Raw genomic sequence first — 22404 nt, forward strand, 5'->3', positions numbered from 1 at the left:
AGTTCGAATTGCTAAATAATGTGTCGTACAAGGGTGAGATGAGGCGACAAATATGGCGGTTCCCACGAAGCACATTTCGAAGAAAACTGTCTCAAAACCCTTTAATATTACAGCTCCATTTTTTCTCCGACATGGTCTATGGAGGTATTCTACGTTCGCACCAACATCTTTCGAGGACATGCGCCTTCATCCATTTTGAAGTTGACTAACTGTTCGTGAAGGACACATCCCAAAAAGGTAGGCAAAGTTAACACACCACGAACAATAAGACCCATTATTTATTTGTACTGATAGTGTCATAGGGAAAGTTAGTTCATGTTTACCACAGTGGAAACTTGTAGATTTATTGCTTATTTTGTCTCACACTAACAAAATTCGATCATAAACTTCAGTTTCTACCACGAGTTACCGTCTAGTGGGCGAATCCACGAGGTTTGCTTTGCCCAGTTCTACGCCTTGTAACCAACTGTTTACAGTTGGTCCCGTTTACGAGAACTTCGTACTGAAAATTCATATACTTTCTAAAAAGAAAATTGCATAGTTAAGAATTATTTTTGTGGCTTTATTTCAGTCTAGGAAATTTGAATCGATGCGATGGGTGGGGGATCTGATGGAAGGGGGACGGGTCTGAAGCAATAATCAAGGTTACGTTTTTCTGCGTATCGACATAATCTTGTTGTGCGAAGCTTTTGATTTTGTATGAGGAAAGCAATGGTAGTGTCGTGAGTTAAAAAATAGGGCCAACGATGAGGTTAGCATGTTTAAGCTCACGCGAGTCTGTTGAGAGGTCACGTGACTAACGAAAACAAGAAATTTGTTGTTGAAGTTTTTTTTTGTTTTTTTGTTTGTTTGTTTTTTTTTTTGTTTTTTTTTCCTTTTGGGCGAATTATTAATGTTAGTTTGGGAAAGAGAAAATGGAGGCCAAGTCGATTTTTATCTTGTTGTCTCGGGAAATGCTTGCATGTCATGACAGAATTATATTTACAAGGTGACGTATGGAATTCAGCACGATCACTTCAATGGGGAAAATTTGAACTGGTTGAATTTCCACTTATCTTTTTGCCATAGAAAGAAAGTCTTTTTCCTCGAATAAGAGCACCCAAATTTGGATTGAATTTGTTAATTTTTTGTGACCGTGTAGAATCAAGCAAAGTTCTTTTGTTTTATCACAAATTGAAGGTTAGTTGGAACAGCTGGAACAAATGAACTAGGGACTTTGGACTACTTAATCAATTTCAATCCAACCACTGCGTAATGTTTTAAAATCAACCTGTGCCCATATAAATAAATGTTCTGCATAGGGATACATTCCATTCGTTGTTCAAAAATTGGAGGTTAGTTTTCCTCTCTCCCAATCTCCTCTTCCGATTTTGCATCCAATTCCGATGACAGGTTTTTCGTCATCACGTAGCCCGTCATTGAGTACCATATCCGCTCCAGTAATCCGGCTGAACGTTGCATTCGTCTTCTTTTGGGTTGACTACCATTGGATTCCGAGTCCGAATCCGTTTCGGATTCCGTCCCGGCCTCGTATCCGTCCGCACTCACTTCGAACTCTGTGTCTGTGTCAGACTCGACGTCGTCACTTAACTTTGCCACGGCTGATTGTTCTCCAGTTGATTGAGTTTCCACTCGTTCCAGTAGCTTTGATTGTCCTTCTTTCGTAGGAAGAACAGCGTAACAATTTTCTCCCGATTCAGCGGTGGTTATTAACGTTGTCCATTCAACCATTTCTATTGGCCGGTCTTTTTTATTTAAAAAAATTTGAATTGAAATGTTACTTTGATGTCGTTAGGACTGGGTCTAAACGACAGTCGAGAAATGGCTTTGCTTTTATATTGGGCTGATTCAGGAAATAGTGCGCACTTGTCAAATCGTTAAACGTTTGGCAATGAACGTTGATTTGGAAATGCCCTTGCGTGATGATTGAACAACTCTTTTTTCCAACAATCCGAAACTAGAACTGACATTTGGCACTTCCTGAATATGAGAACACAAATCACGTGATTTTGCAGTAATGATTTTGATCATTAAGATTGTGCCCTTGAAAATCTTTTGTTTTTTTTGGACAGTGCGTGATCAGCAGCCGCCCATACTATCTCACGGTTCTCTTTCGAATTCGTTCGAGTGTAGATTCTTAATTTTGTCCCAGATAAATTATTTTTTTTAAAGAACAAAACCTTGTCATTTCGTTCAGGAAAGCGACGTGTTTGAATTCACAGTAATATTCTTTAAATTTGGTCATTGTTTGTGTAAATCAGAGACAATTGAAAAACCAGTTTTATTTTTTTATTCATTTTCATTTGAACTATAACAGAACAACATGTTTGACAACTTATTGCTACTAAACCTAACTCGTAAACTTGTTTGAGGGTTTTTGAGCAATGTAATTTGACATTCGACGAGCAATTCAACTCGTTTTTCTTTTCTTTTAATAAATCAATTATGGTAATTTCTTTAAAATTTGTCAGATTGCCATTCTTGTATCTGGGTGAAAAAACATGTCGTACAATTCTGACCGAGTGATCTAAATTTCTGCGTTGAAAATTCTAGAATATAAACATGACCTCCTTTTAACAGTCGTACGACTCTTTATGTAATATATTTAAAAGGGCACAGTCTTGGCTGAACTATCTTCGTTTATCTTCGGCTTCATTTGCTTCTCCTTCGTATCACATCGATATACCCAAGTAACTTTAATTTTACGGTTTAAACATTTTAGACACACACAAATTAGTCGTTACGTTTCTAATTAGATTTAACATTTAAAGCGATGGAGACGGAAATAGGTCGATGCTGGTTTGTTTTTTTCGTGTTGATGGCGGGAGTTGGTTGCGTCCCGGTCAATCAGCTGCGTGACGAGGACGTAATGTACACTAGCATCGACGGCCAAGTTAAATATTGGCTTAATTGCGATTTTTATGGCAATGATATGGACAATGAGACAACCACCCTAAGGCAATGCGGAAGCGTGTGCGTGGCCAATCCGAATTGTATCCATTTTACGTGGAACAATGGCGTCTGTTACATGAAGAATACCAAAGACATTGATTTCCGAACTCGACTTGAGGGCGCTGTTTGCGGATTTGTCAAATGCCGTTATTTCAACTGCTAATTGCTTGCGCAAATTAATTTGTTAATTATTTCTTAAATGACGTGTTTAATAAAATATAATTTCACTTTTTAAAATTTACAAGCCATTTTGTCGTGGAACACCCTCACTTCCTTAACCGTGAGTTTCTGGTCGAGCTTAAACATAAAAGAAATAGTATTTTTTTGAATTTCGCGCCCTGTAAGTAGAGACATCTCTTGGCCATTTTTGCAACCAAGCGTTATACAGCCCACGTCTAGTTAGGTATGCAAAATCTATAGTTAGGAGAGACGTACAAACACAGCGAAAACCTTTATCGCATCGTTTGATGTCAACATTGCACATGAGTGTATGTCGCCGTCTACCGTGACGTGTATTGGCGCACTCGCGTCTCGCCATATGCTAATGTTCAGCGATGCAAATTCCTGGCCGATGTATCTTTACAAAGATCAATGACGTCTGTTGGACTCGAGCTCCATAACTAACGAAATATTCAATCGAAATTCCGCACGTCCCAGCATTTTTCTGCAATTGATTTTCGTTGTCGTTGCGCGTATCCCAAGGCGGATGCGATAAATGCAGAAATGATTTTGCCACGATGTAATCGCGTAGTTCGAGCAACTTGTTTTTATTTGGGCTGTCTCTTCTTATTGCATAAAGATGATTGGACGTGACGCTGGACTTCAAAAGAAATCGCTTATCCAGTTTTGTTTTTGTTGTCCAATCCAGACGAAAGCCAAACAAAAAAAAAGGGGGATACAAAGTTGATGTGCGAGCTGCTCCAGCAATTACTCGACGATAAATCCAATCTTTATATATATATATATATATAATAGAGCTAAAAGTTGTTCCTTTCTCTTTTCAAGATTTTTTTTTTTTTTTTTCCATCTGTGTGGCCTTTCTTTTTACGGGGAAAAAAATTGTCAAAGAAATAGTGTCGTCCTTTCCGCCTGACCTCCTTCTCGTCCTTATCTCTCTGATTCGTGCCAGGAGATACTGCGGTCACGTGATTGATCCTCCTTCTTGTCCCGGTGCTGACCATTTTGCCCCCCTCCTCGTGTCGTAAAAACTTTTGTTTACTCGCCTACAGTTTTGTGCGTGTGTACATCTTTTGTTGTTTTCTTTTTATCGCCTCTTCCGGGGGGGATAGGGGTGTGTCCTTTGTCTACGCTGTATATTCGATCAAATTCTTTTGTTTTTGTCTTGTTTTTTTTAATTCGATAAGAAGAGCAATGTATTAACCAAGTCGGTACATTGTTTAAGAATCATTTAGTTGAAAAGTTTGGTTTTGCGGAGATGATTGCGTTCGAATTTGGCGCGCGCATTTTTGAATGATTGATTGAATCACGTCCGTACAGCGCTCATTTTTGTCCCCCCTCAGGCTGTGGGTCGAGATATGATACGACTCCTATTAGAACTAATAGAAAGGAAAAAAAATGTAGTACATCAATCAAATCAGATTTGCAAAAATAATGACAATTTTTCTTCTTTCGTTGTTCCCTTTGTTTGTTTTTGCTTTATTTGAGAAATGGGGCTACCCATGTCAGCGAAATCCTCAATGCCTTGTTTTCTTTCTTGTCTGTATTGTAGATCTGTTTCTCATTTCGACTCGCTCTCGTACATCAGACGCTATAAGCTTTACTGTGCACATGGACAAAAGAAGGCAATCTTTTCTTCATTTCTCCAATTGTCATGGGCCTTGTGATGTAGCGAATGAGTGCACACAACAACAAAAAATGGCAGTCCAGTCCGTCAGATTGGGTTTCAATATAAAAGCAAATATGCTAATCTTGCCGCGATTATGACAACCAACCCAGACCAAAAAGCGAAATCAATCTCGTTATTGTTAAACATGTTGAAGAAAGTCTGCGGTGCCTTTATTTTGCAGTTAAAGGGGTTTCTAAACTGGATTCGTATTAAATTTGAATACATTTTCCTTGAGGCCTTTAGCCAATCGCTGTCTACGCAAATAGGGTGTGCGATGCAGAGGGACTTGTTCGGTAACCCACTACTATTACATACATCATTATCTACGCAGTATAACAGCCCAGCTCCAAGTCTTTTATTTCCGTAGTAGATAATCATTTCGTTCTTTTTCCCTTTTTTCTTAAATATTCTTTTCCTTGCGTGCGTGCGTGCGCATCGAATATTCAGCAACACAAAACCAATTTTGCTACAACTGTGTCATTCAATTTCAGCCTTTTTTTTTTTTCTTAAAAATGTTACCTGGTTACCATATTCATTTCTTTTTATTTAAAAAGAAAATCCCTTTATTCTCTTGTCTTCCTCATTTGCATCTTATCAACTGTACATTTTCAAAAGATGTTAAACTTGTTCCTGGCAATGGCCGACTAGCGAAACACCAAACATTTTCCCTCTTTAAACTCTTTTTTTTTTTTAATGTTTCACTCGCTTAAATTTACCTTTGAATTCACTGCGGTAGCGGATGGCGCAACTCCAGAAATCATTTTCATTTTCCCGGAGACATTGCGGGCCGTTGTGCGGTGAAGAGTTATTGGATAATCATCTCTTCTTTATGTATCAAAACTCCCCGCCTCTCTCTTTACGCACGCACATAACATATGGATTTAGGATTGTTATAGAGCACGTCAGGCTCCATTAATCTGCGTAGGGTGTGCCGAAGTGTGGGCAAAGAAATAAATATTTTTTATTATTTATTTATTTTTTTTTTTTCAAAAGGACGACATGTTCCTTTTCAAATCCGGATATCATTGGGGATTCGCAGAGGGGAAAGAGAATGGCTTCGATATTAGAATCTTGTCCATCAAAATGTTTTGTGTCTGATCTATTTGCATTTTAAAAAAACAACAACAATATTTTGAAATAATCCTGGCCTTTAAATAATGAATTATTCATAATCTTTTTTTTTTTTTGAAATTGATCGGCACAAAAAAAGAGGATTTCTTGTCCCTTTTTCTTTCACCATTCTCACCGTTGTGACACGGGCGTGACATCACCCAAGTTAACACGACCTGCATTATTTTCAGTACGCACAAATAAACTGTAGAGTATTACAAGTCCAGGATATCGATCGCCCCTTTTTTTTAACACGATTTTTTTTTTTAGATGCCTGGAAGTTTTGCGGCGCTGTATTTCAAGTGCCCTCCGTATAGGATCGGGGGACCCCCTGTTTTTTTTTTAATTGTTATTGTATTAGTATAATATCCCCTCTTGTTTTTTTAATGCCTATTACCTGGATCAATACGTTTAATTAGACCCTGGTGGTCCCGTTATTTTCATTCTTAGAATGGCGTTCCATCGTGGAGGTAGGCAAAAATGGACAATGATTCGAAGTTGCTCGGATATTTCGTGGCTATGAGATCCCAAAATCTAAAAAGGAATGCAGGTAATATCATTGAACTAACAAGGTGACTATATCAAAAAGATGTAAGAAGAAAGAAAACAATAATAATCTTGGATTTCTTTCATCCCTCAGCTCTTCATCCGCATGTCTCTACCGGAAGGGAACAAAAAAAAAGGATACGGTGTGCACATGGATCGTTCAGTAGTCGGCGGGATCGCGGCGGAGAAGGACGTGCACATCAACGACAGTGTCACTGTGTGTGATTTTTATTTATTTTTGGCGAATGAACGTCAGATTATCCAGGTAAAAAAGTAAGACCTTCCATCATTTGAAATTGAAACAGCTGATTGATTATGTGTGTGACGCATCCCCCGCCAAGCATATTAACCAAGTTTGCGTCCACGAAGTTTTAAGTTTAGATTCATAAATAGTAAACTAAAGTTGCAGCTGATAGTTTTGAGTTGATTATATTAGCCCCGTTAGCTGCTTCCCTTTTCAATGTTGGATGGGCATCATTCATTGAATAACCCAAGTTTTTCCGTTTTGTTTTTAGCCAGGATCTTTCTAGACATTTACAGCGTTGCATGTTTAATTTAATTAATATATATATTTTTTTTTGTTCAAAATTGAATCAATTTAAAACCTTTGTTATTCTTTACCATCGCACGTGTCACATAATGTATTTTTATTATATTTTTTTAAAGGGTAAAACAAAAAGAAATGACGTCTGTAGAGAAATGGAGCTCAGAGTGTTTAGGTATAAATAACTGTAGAATATTAAGGACCAAAGTATGTAATAAAAGCAGGGCTGTGAGACCCTGGACGCAGTCGTTGATTGGATCAAATGGGACTTGCATTTCTATACGTTTGTTGGTAGGCGCAGGCCTTAAAGACTGGGAATGGACTCTTTGGCTGCTTGCCCACCACGTACTCGTTGATTGATTGATTGATTGACAGCTTACAAGCTTTAAGATCTTTTTTTTTTTCTGTTTCGACTGTTGGAAACGTAACTAAAAACTCGCCTTTTATGGAGACGAGTGTGTGTACCGTCGACACACACAACTCGGACGTTCATTTCGGCACGATTATAAAAGAAGGAAATAGACCAGAAGGCTCTTTATAGACTTTGGGATTAAGCTTTTTGCTTGCCCTTCCGCGAATGCATAAAACTCAATTCCGACTTTATGACGAAAGGGGCCGTCTTTTTTTCTTTTGCCATTCTTGCATCAATTTGTTTTTGTTTTTTTTTTTCTTTTAAAAATTTTTTTTTTTTTTTTTCGTTCACTGGCCTGTCCTGGACGTGAGAGAGTGGGTTCCGGTCGTCAGGAGGCGTTGGAGCGTCAGGATATTACTTCCGCTTTATTTTCTTCTTCTTTTTTTTTTGGGGCCTTGCAGAGGGATAGCCAAACTGTCTGTTCACAATAATCCAGGCGGGGCAGCATAACTTTCTCGTCCGTCTTCTCACCCTTCCTTGCCCATCCGTTTAATCAATCAATCAACTATCCAATCAACGCAGATCCCTTTCCCCGCTTTCCACCCAAAAATAGAGGGAAAACAAAAAAAACTGCTCGTGCTGTTTCTATTGATTCGCTGATGTAATTATCACGTCTGTTACACTTAATTATCTTGTTTTTTTTGTTTTTGTTTCACAGAAAGGACGTTACACAATTGAATTCGCATTTTTTTTTTTTAAAGCCAGCCCTCCGGCATGTTATGCGCCGTCATCTTCGCCATTGCTGGTAAGTTGATTACAAAAATACTCAAAACAAAAGACTATGTACATAATATGTAAAAAGAAAGGTCCCTTTTTTGTGTGTGTGTGTGTGTGTCTGTCTTGCTGACATACTAATGAGATAAGAACTAGATTGCCAAGGGGAAAAAAATAATAATAATAATGAAAAAAAAAAAAAGAACGTTCATCACGCAAGTGAAACAAACCAAAAAAAGAAGGGCAGGGATGGGTTGTCATCTCCGGTTATTTTTTTTTTATTCCGTTCAATAGTTGCTAACATATTGCTTTGAGGCCTTTTGATCTTTCTTCAGTCCTTGCCTTTCTTACAGGGGAAAGCAAAAAAAAAAATGGGGCGTCACAGATTGCATATCCGGTGAAGCGTTCGCCACCGCCCGCATTATTATTCAATCAGATCGTCGCGCAGCGCAATTTTTTTTGGGGGGGGGGGGGTTATGTGGGAAGCTGCGTCTTCTTTGTTTTTCGTTTGTTTGCTGCGCGACAGCTGTTGGCATTTCACCTCCCGCGCAAAGCCCAAGTCGCCGATCGATGTGTTCAAACTGGGAAGAATCAAAACACGAAATTGACTTTTTATTCTTTGATGCGAGAAGAAAAAAGGCGCGTAATTATTTGAAACCTCGGTTTGGCGGATGCGAAAACACCTACGCCATTGTGCAAGGCTATGTTTTAGTAAGGTTTCACTCCTCCGTCTTTTCGTGATTAATTCATTCCAGTCCAAGTTCAAGTGCAACTGTGCACGTACTACAACAAAACGAAAGGCGGCTGAAGTAAGAAAAACAAGATAGGCGACAAAAGAGGGCGTGCCATTTGAAGAAAAAAAATAAAATCAAAAATCAAACAAGAGGTGACAACGTTATGCGTGTCAATTCTATCGGCTTAACCGATCACGACGTGTCTGATTGGCCGGTTGTGAGCTGCACGTCTCTCTCTCTCGATGATATCCCGTTTGAACGCCGGATCAAGTGTCTACACGGATGGCTTCGAAAATGAAAAAAAGGCGGGTCGTATCAAGTTTCCGAGTTGCGTCGTCTACGACACACATTCAGCCGTCAATTAGAAATTCAATTTGAACTGGAATTCAATCATCTTAACAATACACTGAAAATGCTACTTGACATTCTTCGCAAGGTGATGTCTCCGAAGTGTCAAATGATCATGGAACGAAAAAAAAAAGAAATGTCCTTTTTGGTATGAAAGTAGAAAAGCGATTCCAGCGAAAGGTCTCCCCTTCATACACAGTTCAGTGGTCAGATCACTATAGAAAGCGTCCTGGGCATCATAGTACCAACAAAAAAAAAGGGGGGGAAATCTCAAAGATTCTTTTTTTTAAAAGAGGGAAGCCGTGCCCTATTTGTGCAGCCTTTCCCTCTTTTTTATCGTCGTTTGGTTGAAAAGAGGCTGGCAAGCGAAAAAAAGGCAATATTGACAGGATCCAATCATTTCGGGTGGATCGATTCGTCTCTTCCCTCCACCATTTTTTTTTTTTTGCGAGTCAATCGCCGGCATATCCAAACCGCTTTTTTTTTTTATCTCCATAGAAATTTGAAATGACATTTTCTCCCTGGAAATATTTTCTTTTCTTTTTGTGTGTGTGTGACCCTGCGCAGCAATATCATAGGCGGCGACATCGATCTTTATGTTAATACCTCGTCTTTAATGGACTAGTTTGGTCAAAAGAAAAGAATGCCGGCCCTAAAAAAAAAAAACGTAGCAGTTTCACTTGAAAAGTTGCATCTCAAAACGGAGACGCAAGAGTTCCTCTTAATGAGCTGCAGCCCGCCCCTTGCGGGTGTTTGCAATGTATGCGACTTTACACGCGCAGCACTTAACAAATGAACGTTGGGGCCGCAGTGGCTGCACAACAACAAAAACATGGGCGCACAAACAAAAAAAACTGGCGTTTTTCTGCTCGTATTGGTTGTCAGTCTCTAATCAAGACGATCGATATTTCCTATTGACAAACGCATTTCTTCTTTTTACACGTACACGTAGCGCATTGAAAGTTTGACGTCGTGGCGGTTTTAACGAAATTACGTAGAGATGCAATCACGAAACGGAGGCGGTGAACCGAGCGTCCCTTTTTTTTATTATTATGATTATTTTCTCGCATTTTTTGTTGTTGTTGTTGTTGTTGGAATTCAAGTTGATTGTTGACTTTATTGATTTTCTACTCCTCCCGGGTGCGATATGATGTAGCGTTGCTGTTTAGCAGCTCGTGCGGATGGCAAAGGTCGGATAACATTGGCATTGCCGGAATTCGGATCGTCGAATTCAGCAACTCTTCGTCGGTGAGCGTCGATTGCGACTGGACAGTGGACGACGTAACGAGCAGACGACGCGCACCGCTACAGCAGCCGACGGCCAATAATAGGCCTATCCATCAGCAGCTGGCCAATGGAGGCGGACTAGTTGCTGATAATGGTGACAGCGCCACGACAGACGGGCTATCGTTAACTTGGCTCGACGCCAATCGACAGCCCGTCGTCTCCATTCCGGGCATCAGGTAATGCGATATACTCCGTCCGCCTTTTCTCTTTTTATTTTGATATTTTATTATTCCGTCTCGTTCGACTGGATATACCAGCAGAGGGTCTGGTGTCTTTCCCCCCCTGTTTGATCATCACACACACACACACGCACAAAAGACGGAAGAGAAGACGTGAATAAAAAAACAAAAGGGAAATTCGATCATCGTTCAATGATGTTGTAGACACACTTTGATCGATTCTTTTATTTATTTTTTAACTTTTCTTTTTCTTGCACGTTTTACTTTTAAAATGCCCCATGTGTGTGTGTGTGTGTGTGTGTAAAAGATTGAAAATACTTCATCTTTTATTCTTTCTATACGTACTGTATATACGATTGTCTTTTGTTCTCGATCTTTTTGGGGTCTGTTTCAGGCACGTTCTGAGTAACGGAACTTTACAATTCCCGGCTTACCGCGACGATGCATACCGATCAGGTAATTTATAACCCGGCTCCGTTTTTTTATTTTCTGTTTGGGTGTGGGTGGGATGAAACAGTTGACATTTCTCAGTTTTTTTTTTGAGTTATGTAGATTTTGGTTTCATAATTTATGTCCAATTGCCGCAGATGTTCATTCGGCAGAGTACAGGTGTCTTGCCAGCACGGCCACCGGAGCTCTTCTAAGTCCGCCCGTCATAATCCGCTCAGGTATAATTACATTTTTGTTTTCCTCTCGTCATTTTAACCAAATAAAAATGCTAATTTTACATTTGCAAAATAAGAAAAATTTGAAGACTACTAAATCATTAAAAAAAAATGTCACATACAATTTCAAACAGCATAAAAGACGTCCGACATGAATGTTTGAATTTGAATATCACTCGAGATGTTAATTCTGTATTTTCTCATCTCCATTTTTTAACGCACGGACTAGTGGTAATTGGAGCGTTGCAGGTGTACGCTAGTGATGCTTACACGCTGCCGGGCAACACGGCCGTCTTGCCCTGCCTAGTGATGGTGCCAGTAGAACAGGCGTGGGCTGTCCAGGTGACGCATTGGACGGTGAGCTCCGGCCCAAACAACCAACACCTGGTCGATTCCCACGCCATACCCCAACGTGAGTATTTAAAAAAAATTAATAAATAAATAAATAAGAGCATTTTCTTCTCTACAAACCTTTTTGGCTCATCATTCCAGTAACGAATCTCCTTGATCCCTTCCAGCAATAGTTTTTTTTTTCAACAAAGAGTTGGCCATTTTCTGATATCTTACCTGGAAAGTTTTATTTTTCTCCATATCGGGGGGATATTGAGCACTGTAGATCTTGTTTTGTTTGGAGAAAAACAGGGTTGCGTGCATTTAAAATGTGAAACTGTGAGGCTGTTACCATGACAACTGCAGCTTAAATCCTCTTATTTTGTTTGCTCTTCAATAATGGTGACGGTTTAACTCGATTGTGACGTACGTTGGACGAGTGCAGCCGGTGCCAAGTACGCGCTGATTGGTGGCCATCTGCACGTGGCTGACGTGTCGTTGGAGGACACGCAGCTGTCCTACCGTTGCTTTGCCCGGCATCGTTTAAATGGCCAGCAAAGACAGACTTATTCCAGTCCGCCAGCTAAAATCATCTTTACTCATCACCCGTCGTCGACTCATCAACAATCGCCGTTGGCTCCTCAACTCGTCCCCTTTGTGCCCGCACTCCAACATCCGTCAACGTCGCTGAGGATCAAGCACGTCCGGCTGGCGCACGATGACATCTACATGACGTGCACGGTCTCCGCTTATCCGCCCGCTAAAATCAGGTAGTTGAATCTAGTCACGGTTCTTCTTTTTTTTTTCCCGTTCCTTCCTTCTTCTTAAGTTTATTTATTGTATTTTCTTAATCATCCCGATCTATCAGCCCGTACAGAGAGGGGGAAAGAAAACGAGCATCCAAAGAATTGAATTCTTTGTGCGATCAAAGAGATAAGAGGAGGTGCTAGCGTGTGCCCTTTTGATTAGTCAGTCGAGCTTGGAAGAGCGTGGCTACAGTGAAACGGGCCAAATGGAATCAGCAAAAGGATATAGTATATATCGATCCGCTTAGTCCATATCCATACGCGGAGGAAGCGGGAGAAAGGGGAGAGTCAAAGAGGGGGGTCATCCATGTACGAGTCGTTGACGCTCCATTCGATTGATTTTGATCATACACAGTCGTTCCTTTTTCTTTATGTTCGCCTACATATCAAATAGAAGCCAAAACGTGTCCGCCCTCCAGTATCCATTGCAAGTTCCAAGAGTCCGGCCGGAGGTGACGGACCGGAAACGATTCAAAACTCGTACATAATGACAGCGCAAGCACAGACACCCACCAACAACAACTTCCTTTTTTTTTCTTTCCTGGTATCCCTCCTTTCTAGGAACATAAATATCCATTTCGAATTTTCGTTCCGTTGACTTGCGCATTTTTTTCCCCGTTCCCTCCGCAACAATAAAGACGAAATTCTTCTGTACACAGAGCAACTTGGGTGTTAACAAACGAGACGTGCGGAAGAGTCTTTTGGGTGGAGGAACTATCTGAAACTTAACTTTTTTTTTTTTAAAGGGAGGGAGGGGGAACAGAAACAACTTTGAAGAAAAGAAAATAACATGCGCATAAGAATCTTATTAAATTGGAGTACGTAACATGTTCCGCGTGCTGGAATAAAAGGAGCAACAGCTTTTTTTTTTTCGGAAGAATGGAATTGAAGAGACCCCCCAAATTAGTATTACGCTGGATGCCTTTTTTTTTACTTCTTCCGGCTCTCTTTTGTTCAAGTTTCTTATTGTTTTCTCTTCTGTGGCTCTCAAGTCCCCCTTCCCCCCCTTTTTTTCTTCATTGTTTAAAAAGAAAAGAAAAGTCTTTGACACGTCAACGGGAGGAGAAAACCAATTTTCGTTCAACTCAACTGCCTCTAGGGCGTTAAAAACGTCTTGTATGATTGCCGGCCAAAACTTTAAATGGTACAGCTGCACACGAAGAATTTCCTTGTTAGACGATCCGTAATTGACTAACGTGAAACAGTTTTGTTTTGTTTCTTTTGGCGTTTGCATTTTCCTTATTTTTACGGCCAACTGGCGTGAAAGAAAAACGAAAATTGGTCTGAAGGCACGTCATGGTTGCTATGGCAACATCATCGCGTTTCGGAAGAGACGTGTGGGGGGGGGGATTCTACTTGCATCCGTGCGTGTACCCCATATATCCATTTCACAAACACACACGGCGAGAAAGAGAGAGAGACTTTAGTCAATACGCCACGTCAATTGCAGTTGCGGTAGCGACTTTGATAACGTTCGTGTGCAAATGATCCATCGATTGAAACGCACAAAAGCGGATGCCGCCGCGAAGAACGACAAAATCGTCCGTTGTCATGGTGAACGGCACTATTTTATTCTTAGCCTTTTCATCTCAAATTGTACAGATATTATTGCGTACAAACACAATCTGGGTATAGCGCAAACACACACAAAAGACGACCGCAGATGGATCACAAATTTACGTCTGATCTTCCACATGCTACCCCCGTTTTTTTTTCGTACGATCGGGCGGGACAAAAGCGGATTTCTTCTTTTTTTTATTTTTCTTCTTGTCTCTTGGACAGAGATAACTGGACCAAGAAGAAACAAAAATTGAATGGTAGAATAAGAACGATTGGCTAAGATTGTTGTTCGGAGGGCCTGGCGTAGAGAAAGGGGGGGCAAGAAAATGTCGTGATTGGAATCCGCCAAAGTCCCTCCTTAGTTGAGTTGTATCTCATCAATTGGTTTGCCTCTTTTATTCCATTTCCAAAAGCTTTATTGGATTTCCTTTTATTTTCAAAGTCTACCAATTGTGTTTTGCCAATTCTTCTTCGTCGCGACAGCGTTCTTTCTGTCATCGCGACTCTGTATAATTCATCGCGCATTATTCACGAGCGGCAGTTTAATGCCACGCAGCCTTTGATGAAACAGCAGCAAAATAAAAAATGAAAAATAAAATTTGTTTTTTAAACTCCGGCAGCCGAGAGAACTAAGATCGATATAACTCCCCGCCTATTCTTCCTCTCTCGTTCCCTTATTTCTTATTCTGTATATATAATAATAATAATAAGGCCAGCTCTCTCTGTGTGGGTGAGTGAATTCCGTCTGTGAGTTGCACGCAATCCAGCATCCACTTCAATTCTGACGTAGCGAGTAGGAAAAGAAAAAAATAATAATGAAATTCTTCTTTGTACGCACTTCACTCAATAGAGCAATTTACTCCGCTTTGTTGGAAGAAGAAAAAAAAAATCTTCCAGGGTGTACACACGTACACCGTTTGAATTTTCATTTTCATTTTGTTAGGTGGTTTAAAGTGAATCCGGCCAATGGAGCAGCCGTCGCTTTAGTGACGGACGGCAGGCGGATATCGACTGGGGGCGACTGGTTCCGCATCGGACAACCGAACGGTGATGACGCTGGACGTTACCGATGCCAGGCCACCAATAGCCAGGGACAGATGGAAGTGGAATTCCGGCTGGATGTTCACGGTCCATTGCGCGCTCGACTTGAACCTCAACGTCAAGTAAGTTGAGTGACGTGCATTCTTTTGATTTGGTCTCTCGTTATTATTCAGACATCTGACTCTCTCGTACGCGTCCGACTCTTTTGCTTTGATCGTTCCGCATGTGCGCAATTTCCGATTGGTCACGTAGAAACTATTGAGCCCTCCACTTTTCGCCAATGATCCCTCGGCACCCCTTTCCAAATTTCTTCCCTTCCTTTTTTTCGACTCTCCTTGAGAAAGAAGCGCTTTTCCTTGTTTAATTGCGAGACACCCAACAGCTGGAATCGATCCAGCAGCGTCCCGCCGTGTTAAATAAATAATAAAATATATATATAAAAAAAAAGACTCCTCCGGATCTTCTTCTCCTCTTCTTCCATCCCACTCTGTGTGTGTAGAGCTTCTCCCAATTAATTGAAGAACACAACAGAGAACGCTGTCCAAGTATTTTATTTCTTTTTTCTTTCTTCTTCTTCCGCTATTCCGGGCCGAGTGTGTCTCTTTTTATTCTGAAGTGGACACGCCCCTATGCTGGACTAAGACGTCCTCATCAACTTTGTTGAATTCATTCATTTTATCTCCCAATTTTTGTGAAGGTGGTGGGTGTCAATCAGCCAGCCGAGCTGACGTGTAACGTGTCCGGCTTGTTATCTCCGCAATTGATGACACCGTCCATCCGGTGGACGCGAAACGGAATCGACATTCCGGTGGATGCTGGACGTTTTTACATGCCTCAGTTGAATGTCTTGCGGATTAATCGTGCAGCCGTCACAGATTCCGGGATGTATCAGTGCTTTGTCCGCGTGGATACCACCGGCCAGTTCCAGCAGCAGTCGGTCGTGTCTCAGGCCCTGTCCGGAAGTTACCAGCACGTACAGGCCAGCGCTGAACTAATTGTGCGCGATTCGGCTCCCTCCAGACTGACGGATGTCTTTAATGAACAAATGGTCTATCCGGGTCGTCCAGCTTTTCTTCATTGTTCCGTCTCGAGCCACGGTAGCCCTAGTCCGCCATCTATCGCTTGGACTGTCGATTCGTTGACTATTCCATATACTTCCGGCCGGTGAGGAAATGCTTCCGTCATTCGTATGTTTCCTATCATTTTACCCTTTCTTTTGGGGGGGGGGGTTGGTTCGTTTTTGTTCCAGGGTGTCGACATCGTCGCATTTGCTGGACAACAGCGCCATCATCCGGAGTTATTTGAATATCAGTTCATCCGAAGTGGAAGATGGCGGATTGTATTGTTGCTCCGTTCTTCATCCGGCGATGGGAGCTGGACAGTTGGATTATTTGGATACGTTTCAATTGAACGGGCAGGAACAACACTGCGCCCGGTTGAATGTTTACGGTATCCCCGTTATTCGATGGGCAGGCAACAAAACAGCTGTGGCTGGCCAGGATTATAATCTCGACTGCCCGTTTGCTGGTTATCCAGTTCAATCCGTCACGTGGCTAAGAGCAGGTCAAGTAAGTTGGTTTATCTTTATTCAACTTGTAGGGCAATTTGATTTTTGCTTTTAACTGACGATTCGCTCGCAGTTGATCAAGGAGACGGACAACAAGTACAAAATGTTTGCCAATGGAACGTTGAGGATTTCTGCTATGGAACCAGCTGTTGATGGAGGAGAATACACGTGCGCAGTCAAAGGATCTGGGTCGTCGATAGCCAAAAAGGCACTTTACGTCGAAGTTATTCGTAAGATCAAATTACTGTGAGATCCGGGCCGTCTGAATGATTAATTCGGTTTCATGTTCCAGGACCTCCGGTTATCGAACCGTTTGGTTTCCCAATGCAAGTGCAAGATGGCGGTCGTACTCAGGTGACGTGTTCCATCTCGTCTGGTGATCTGCCTATCAAAGTCAGCTGGACGAGAGACGGCCGGCCCATCGCTGCCAATTTAAATGTTGAAATGCAAACGGGCGAATTCCACAGTTTACTCATTTTCAAGAAACTAAGAGGCGAACACAGTGGTGTCTACACTTGCACGGCCCGTAATTTGGCCAAAGCGGCCAGTCACAGCGCCGTGTTACTCGTTCAAGGTCCGTCTTCATTTTTTTTTTATCCGAAAAAAGAAATTTTGCGAATGACTTTATTTTGTTCCAGTTCCACCGAAATGGATCGTAGAACCACAAGACGCAGCCTTGCTGGAAAACTACCCGGCCAGCATCCCGTGCCAGGTGCATGGAATGCCCCCGCCTAGCGTCCGCTGGTTCCGTATGGACGGTAAAAAGCTTATCCTGGAACACTTTCTTCGCTCGTTTCAATTTCACGAGCATTTAAAAATCTATCAAAGGTGAAAACAACATCGCTGTCCATTCGTCCAGCAAGGTCAGTCTACTGCCTGACGGATCACTCCGTTTCTCCAGGATGAGCAAAAGCGACGAAGGGCTGTTCCAGTGCCGAGCCGGCAACAATATCGCAAGTGCCTTGTCTAAAACTGTTCGAATCAGCGTCAATGGTACACACAAGATTCTAAAATTTTCAATTCCGCAGAGTAGTTCAATAATCTTCGTGTTTTTTTGTTTTATTCCGTCCCCATCCAGCGGCTGCGAAGGTGAGGATTCACACGAGTGGCGCCATTTTCCCTACCGGATCAGAAGCTTTGCTCCGTTGCGAAGGCTCGGGTGATCCGCCGATGACCATCCACTGGAAGCGATTCGATCAGCTGATTGAACCCCAACAACAAATGGAACGTTTCCAATTGTCCAGTTCGACATTGGACGGTCGTGACTTCCTCGATTTGAACATTAGCCGAATCGAAGCAGACGACGGTGGTGTCTACGTTTGTCAGGCGGCCAATCTTTACGGAAGCGATGCATCTGATATTCGCCTGATTGTCCAGGGTAATTAACTATTTAGAGCGCTGCAAAAGAAAATTGTTCATTAATTGTTTGCTTTTAAACAAAGAACTTCCAAAAGCTCCTGGACAACTTCAGTTGACTTCCATCCAGAGCCGATCCGCTGAACTGCAATGGCTGGACGATGAGGAGGTTGATCCGTTGCTGGAATATCGCGTCCAGCTGACCAGACCAGGCACTACGGGCTGGACATTCAATCAAACCATCGAAGCGAGAGGGCGAAGCCTCGTCACACTGCCTCATCTTCATGCATTTACTGTTTACGAGGTGCAAGTGAGTGCAATCAACTCAGCTGGAATAGGTCCACCTTCTGCTCCTGTTCAGTTTCAAACTCACGAAGAAGTACCTGCTGGACCTGTACGACACGTCCAGGCAGAAGCGAAATCTTCTCGTTCGGCACTCGTCTCTTGGCTGGTGAGAATTCATTTTAAGAACTGTGATGTCCATTTCCTCTTGCAATCGACTAATTTGAACGTTCCAGCCTCCCAACGAAGAGACTTGGAACGGTCGTTTGGTGACGTTCACTGTCACTTGTGTGGAGACGAGCGGAAACGGCCAAATAATCCAGCGGAGTGTCGCTCATCTTTCCCCGGATTCTAAACCTGTTCGGCGCATCCAGGTGACGATAGAAAATCTTGTTCCAGCGACGGTTTACGCTGTCACTGTTCGAGCTTTGAATCGGATGGGTGCCGGCCCGGAATCCGAGCCTCCCGTAGCTCTAACTACACCCGAAGCCCCGCCTACTTCACCTCCAATCAACTTACATTGCGTCACGTTATCGGCTGACGCCATCCAGTTGACTTGGACTCACCCGATCGCGGCTCATCATAACGGACATTTGCAGGGCTTCCGGATATTTTACAAAGTCTTGTCCAGCAACAGTGTCGTTGGCAATCATCATAGATTAGCTCTAGCCGATGAGCTTTCGTCTTTTGTCCGCCCGGAATCGAAGAGGGTCGGACCGAGTCTTCTCGATTCCGTTCTGTATGGATTGCAAGCGTATCACAATTACAGTATCCAGATATCTGCAATCAATCGAGCTGGTAATGGACCTCCGAGTGTTCCAGTCGTCTGCCAAACGGATGAATCCGGTAAGAAAAATATTTCGGTTGTTTAATTTTACTTTTTTTTGCTTGAATTCGTTGCTTGAATGTTGGTGGTTTTCTAGTTCCGGGTGCCGTACAAGAAGTCAAAGCTTCTAGTGTGTCCAGTTCGTCCATCGTGGTGACTTGGCGCCGTCCAACACCTCCTGGCGGCCGGATAATGTATTATGTGATCCAGTTGAAAGATACCGTCACCCAGGAAACGGTCGGTCAAAGGATTTACGGCAAAATTAAAAACAAAAAATCAAGTCATTTTATTCTCGGTTTTTTATTGGTTAACACAGAAAAGGTTTATGCAACACGAAACGGACAACGCACTGGAACATCAAGTTAATCAGCTGGTAGAAAACCGGCTGTACGAAGTCAGTATCACAGTCAAAGGACGAGCTGGAGAAGGTCGTCCGTCGCGAACTCTTACCGTCACACCAATGGCCAAAAGTAAAGAACAACAAAAAATTTTCATTTTTCCGTTAAAAATCCTGGAACAAATAAACTTTTCTTCTTCCACTGGTATGTAGGTGGCGCAAAGATATTGGAATTTTCCAGGACGATTTGGATTGATGAACAGCAGCGAGCAGAAAATGTAATCCTTTCCTGTCCGGCGACAGGAACGAATCCAGTGGAGAAAACCTGGACATTTGCTGGCCAACCTCTCAGTAGTAATCCGCACTTGAACTACCGCTGGGATAAAGATGGCGCGCTCCAGCTGTTGGAAGTGGACCGGCACGTCGAAGGCGATTACGCCTGCACGGCTCGCAACCAACACGGACGTGATGCCGTCGTCTTCACGGTGCACTTGCTCCGCCCTCCGGAAATTCCGCAATTGTCTGTTACACCAACGTCGACCTCATCTATCCGTCTGTGGTGGAACAAACCGTCCAGCAGCGGCAGCAAGTTGAGCACCTTGTTAGCCGTGTTGGAGTATGTGGTGTCCTATCGTCCGGCTCTTGTCGGATCGGCTGTCCAGGAGAAATCAGTGGATGGAAATGAAGATGGCACAATTCTAGATGGTCTTCTGTGCGGCACTCAATACGAACTGCAAGTCCAGGCTAGGAATCAAATCGGTTTAGGACAGAAAAGTCCTTTGTTAAGAGCCATGACTCGTGGATCAGGACCAGCGAGTTGGCCGGAATCGTCCAGTTTGTTTGGTTTCTCAGCCGCAATGCCAGCAACGCTTTTCATTCATTTGGATCACTGGCCAACAGGTGGATGTCGAATCAGTTCATTTCAAGTTGAAAAGCGAGGACCCGTTCAATCAGGCCAAATGGATCATTCTTCCGGAAACTGGAACACTTTGGCTTCCAATCTCAATCCGGACGAGCAGCCCATGCTCAAAGTGAGCGACTTTGTCGATGATGAAACATATCAATTGAGATTAACTGCCACTAGCGATTCCGGAATCCACTCCGTCTCGTACAACGTCCGTCGTATCTCAGGAAGAAAAGGTTTAAATTACAATTTACTTTTAAATCTTTCAATTTTACGAAGTGTGTTTTAAACATAGTGGAACACAATGGATCGGCTTTCGATGTTGTACCAATGACGACACCTGTCGGACAATCGATCAGTTACGAATCATTGATTGTCATCGCATCCATGTCGATATCAGGGATTATGTTGCTCTTCTCGTTGGCTGCCATCACTTACGTCATCCACAAGAGGAAAGAATATCAAGCCAACGCGGCATCTGCGGTAGCAGCTGCCGGTTTATCCGCCAAGAGCGAATACTCGCTGCGAACGGTCGCCGAGCAGCTGGACAACCAAGCGATGGATGACAATCCGAACCAGCTGTTCCAGCAGCACGGCCGTTCACTGCCCAGGTCGAATGGCATGAACGGTAGTAGTTATTCTCTACGCAAACAAATTGATTTCGGTATTTGCAATTTCAAATTTCAAACTTTTTCCCGCTCTCATTAAAGATAATTTTCTTTTTTTTTTTTTAATTAGACGAGGATGACGATGATGATGGTGATATCACGCCGTACGCCACGTTCACGTTGAAGCCTATCAATGGGATGGACACGTGTCGTTCGCTCATGTCCGCACCGTCCGCTGCGTCCAGTGGACTTCCGGACGACAGTCATTCGCCCAATAGCATCGAAGCGGATGTCAATGGAGTTTTATACGGCCATCATCCGACATTGCCTTGCATGTCGTTGATGCAACAACCTCCACCCCATCCAGCACACGTCTACCGTCACCTCAATCGATCACCTGTGCCACCCTATCGGCCGTCTTGCGAACCTTCCACCTTATCAACTGCGGACTCGCTTTACGGCGAATCCACCTACACATCTACGATTACTAGCAAGAAGAACTCATCAATTCAACATATCCATCATCCGCCTGTCTTGTCTGGGAGGAACAGTGTAGGCAGGGCAGTGAGGAAACAACAACGGATGAGTTCGAATCATTCCACGCACGTTGCAAGACGACCAGATGGATCGTGGAGTTACAATCCGTGATAAGCATTTACAAGGAAATCATTCCCCCCCCCCCCACACACACACACGTTGAGATGCAGCATCCGAATAGGAAGAATCTTTTATGGATAAAACAGAGACGGAAGCTTCCAGTGGGCGCATCGTTGTGAATTATTGAATATACTGATTTTCTTCTTCCCCATCCCACCGCAATTCTACTTCCTTGTTGTTACAGCTCCTGTTTTTTTTGTTTTTTTTTAAAGAGGATTTTCAATCCGGAAAAGATGGTAGTGGTGGTGGGAAGGGATTTCATTCTTTTGATTCTCGTATTTCTTGTTTTGTTTCCCTAAACCAATTTTCTCCCCTTTTCAATTCCGGATTGGGATTTATATAGCGGCAGACATACACTCTATGATCTCTTGTGTTTTATTGTATCGTTTCTTGTCGATTTTTTTCCTCATTTTATGGCAATTTATTGGATTGCTTTTTTTTTGGATGTCTTCCGCCCACGTTTGTATTTTTTTTTTCAAACAGTCTTGATTTCACTTTTTAGCTCATGTCTCTCTAAAGAAACACGAGATGGTTATACCGTAGGCAGTATACAAAAAGAATTCCCTTACGATGTTACGTGACACTAAACAAGGTCTATAAATTTTACAAGACAAATCCATCTGCTATTGCGCGTTGTCACAGAATTCAAACACCAGTGAGCCATAAAAAAGTAGCCGATCGAACATGATTTTTCCACCGTTTCTGAATTTTCCATCCGAATTCCGTCACGGAAAATAAAAAAGAGGGGGATTGAACAGAGTGAAAGCGTGGAACATCACAAGGTAGACACAAA

The 22404-nt window shown here is 42.5% G+C and overlaps 1 protein-coding gene across 2 annotated transcripts; it reads left to right on the forward strand.

The window, feature by feature from the left end:
• The first annotated feature begins 45 nt into the window (after positions 1 to 45).
• On the forward strand, positions 46 to 21989 carry LOC116925661 (Down syndrome cell adhesion molecule-like protein Dscam2). 2 transcript variants are annotated; one of them, XM_045175004.1, is made up of 24 exons: positions 46 to 237; positions 6359 to 6480; positions 6549 to 6719; positions 8069 to 8155; positions 10363 to 10669; positions 11067 to 11128; positions 11260 to 11340; positions 11567 to 11749; positions 12113 to 12437; positions 14977 to 15196; positions 15772 to 16238; positions 16324 to 16642; positions 16715 to 16871; positions 16934 to 17215; positions 17280 to 17399; positions 17470 to 17634; positions 17720 to 18019; positions 18084 to 18448; positions 18516 to 19125; positions 19203 to 19342; positions 19422 to 19575; positions 19656 to 20582; positions 20642 to 21010; positions 21085 to 21989. In XM_045175004.1, the coding sequence occupies exons 4-24, from the start codon at positions 8125 to 8127 to the stop codon at positions 21600 to 21602; spliced, it is 6102 nt and encodes a 2033-aa protein (XP_045030939.1). In that variant the 5' UTR covers positions 46 to 237; positions 6359 to 6480; positions 6549 to 6719; positions 8069 to 8124; the 3' UTR covers positions 21603 to 21989. The 2 variants fall into 2 exon arrangements, with proteins under 2 accessions (XP_045030939.1, XP_045030938.1); XM_045175003.1 differs by having other exon boundaries at positions 6359 to 6458.
• Positions 21990 to 22404: the final 415 nt, after the last annotated feature.

The sequence above is a fragment of the Daphnia magna genome, linkage group LG6 (assembly GCF_020631705.1).
Source record: "Daphnia magna isolate NIES linkage group LG6, ASM2063170v1.1, whole genome shotgun sequence".
In the NCBI taxonomy this organism is placed as follows: Eukaryota; Metazoa; Arthropoda; class Branchiopoda; order Diplostraca; family Daphniidae; genus Daphnia; species Daphnia magna.

Coding starts and splice junctions, on each gene's coding strand:
- LOC116925661 (XM_045175004.1), top strand. CDS start 8,125: ATGTTATGCGCCGTCATCTTCGCCATTGCTG. Junction 11,341..11,566: donor GCCCGTCATAATCCGCTCAG/GTATAATTACAT, acceptor CGCACGGACTAG/TGGTAATTGGAGCGTTGCAG. Junction 16,872..16,933: donor ACTTTACGTCGAAGTTATTC/GTAAGATCAAAT, acceptor TTCATGTTCCAG/GACCTCCGGTTATCGAACCG.